The 2011-nt window shown below is 39.9% G+C and overlaps 1 protein-coding gene across 1 annotated transcript in view; it reads right to left on the bottom strand.

Annotated features, from left to right (window-relative positions):
• DNAH3 (dynein, axonemal, heavy chain 3) overlaps positions 1-2011 on the bottom strand; it is a 230099-nt gene that overhangs the window by 66132 nt on the left and 161956 nt on the right. The window contains exon 41 of the mRNA XM_006892705.1: positions 661-764. Coding sequence (XP_006892767.1) covers positions 661-764 — 104 coding nt within the window. The remainder of the gene's footprint in view (positions 1-660; positions 765-2011) is intronic.

Below are 2011 nucleotides of genomic sequence, written 5' to 3'. Positions count from 1 at the left end.
ATTGACTGAATGGAATATCAATTTCTTTGGAAGCCTTTATTCCAGTCACAAGAAAAAAATGAAACATCAAATTCTTTGTAGAATTTAATTCAAATAATAATAAAAAAATTAATAATGAAAATCCACAATGAGAAAAAAAAACTAATAAAAAAAACTAATAATATTTGTCAAGGTGAAAGAAGTGAAGAACAAAGTTAAGGCTTGAGCTGCAATATCAGAGGATCTCATGGGTCCAACATGCAATGATGCAAGAAATACTGAAATCAGATAGATGGAATGTATGGAGTCACTGTACAAAGAACTGGTCAACACTGAACCATTCCTGGAAGTAGCAGATGATGAAGACCAAACAGTACTTCAATTGATCTGGCCTCTACTATGTGCCACATGTTCATCTAGACCACCTTCCATTCTGTCATCCTGTAGGTAATCTCTCTTCTCTTTTATAGTTGAGCGAATGGAGGCAGAAGATGTGACGGCTGAGTGAGAAATCTGGGTCTCTCCTACATAAAAAATATGCCTTCGAAGGGTCCCTCCAGCTCATATGTGAATCTTTTTCTAAAGAAAGCTCTTCAGGGTGCTAACATAATTTCCTCCATCATGGAGAATGTTCTGCCAATTCTGGAAGCCAAAACTCCCCAGCCCCTGGCTCTCTTTTACCTTGGCGCCCTCTGGGATTTCCTCCTCCTCTTTGGTTATATACTCCGTCCATGCGTTCCAATGTCCTCTCCCTTGCTTGAGGAAATAGAAGTCATAGATGCTTCCTACACCCCAAACAAATGAAACAGATCATTAGCACAGGAACATTGCAAATTTAATATCTGAAATATTTAACTATCTGAGCATCTCAAAATGTATAACCACCCAAACTAGTATGTTGTTGCTGTGAGGTGCTGTGAGTCACAGATGTTGAATAGCACAGCAATCCTATGAACAATGGATCTGAACTCTGTCCTATCCTGTGCCATCCTATCAACTCTGACACACCTGAATTCACTGCTGTAGTCTCTGCACCAATCCATCTGGCTGAGGGTCTTCCTTTCCTTTACTGACATGCCACCTTTCCAAGCATGATGTCCCTTTCCAAGGAACAGCCGGCTGCTAATTGTATAAACTGTGTTCCTAGGGTCCCTTTGAGTTACACTTGATGGCACCTAACAACAACAATCATATAAACTGGAACATTTCCTCAAGAGCAATTAATTTTGTAATAAAAGCAATGAGTGCCAATTATAGAAGTTATTTATTATATAATTGTAGAAATTATCAAACAATGTCATTAATATCCCATACAAGCAAGACTCTGCTGAAAATTATAAAAAAAATAAAAAACCACAACTGGAACTGTACATCAACAGAGAACTGTCAGATGTGCAGGCTGGGTTTAGAAGAGGCTGTGGTATTAGGGATATTGTAGCTAATCTTAGATGGATATTGGCTGAAAGCAGGGAGGACCAGAGGAATGTCTATCTGTGTTTCATTGATTATGCATCACATTATGGATCAACAACAAACTGTGGCTGACTCTGAGATGAATGGGAATCCCAGAACACTTGATTGTGCTTCTGTGAAACCTATACTTGGACCGGGAAGCAGTCGTCAGAACAGAGCAAGAAAACACTGCAGAGTTCAAAATCAGGAAGGGTATATGCAAGGGATGCACCCTATCTCTTTACCATTTCAATCTATATACAGAATAGATCATCCAGGAGGCTGGGCTCTATGAGGAAGAATGAGGCATCAGGATTGGAGGAAGACTCATCAGCAACCTGCATTATGCAGATGACACAACTCTGATTTCTGAAACTGAGGAGGACCTGAAGCTCTTGCTGTAGAAGGTTGACTGCAGCCTTCAATATGGACTGAAGTCCAATCTCAAGAAAACAAAGATTCTCACCACTGGGCCGAATGGCAGCATCATGGTAGTGAAGACTGAGATTGTTGACAGCTTCAGTTTTGTTGGCTATATACAATCAATACTCATGGTACCAGCAGCCAGGAAATCAAAAGA

The sequence above is a fragment of the Elephantulus edwardii genome, unplaced genomic scaffold (genome assembly GCF_000299155.1).
Source record: "Elephantulus edwardii isolate Elephantulus edwardi_28Jun2011 unplaced genomic scaffold, EleEdw1.0 scaffold00117, whole genome shotgun sequence".
NCBI classification, from domain to species: domain Eukaryota; kingdom Metazoa; phylum Chordata; class Mammalia; order Macroscelidea; family Macroscelididae; genus Elephantulus; species Elephantulus edwardii.
The sequence above is the reverse complement of the archived record's forward strand: the minus strand, read 5'-3'. Positions and strand labels throughout refer to the sequence as shown.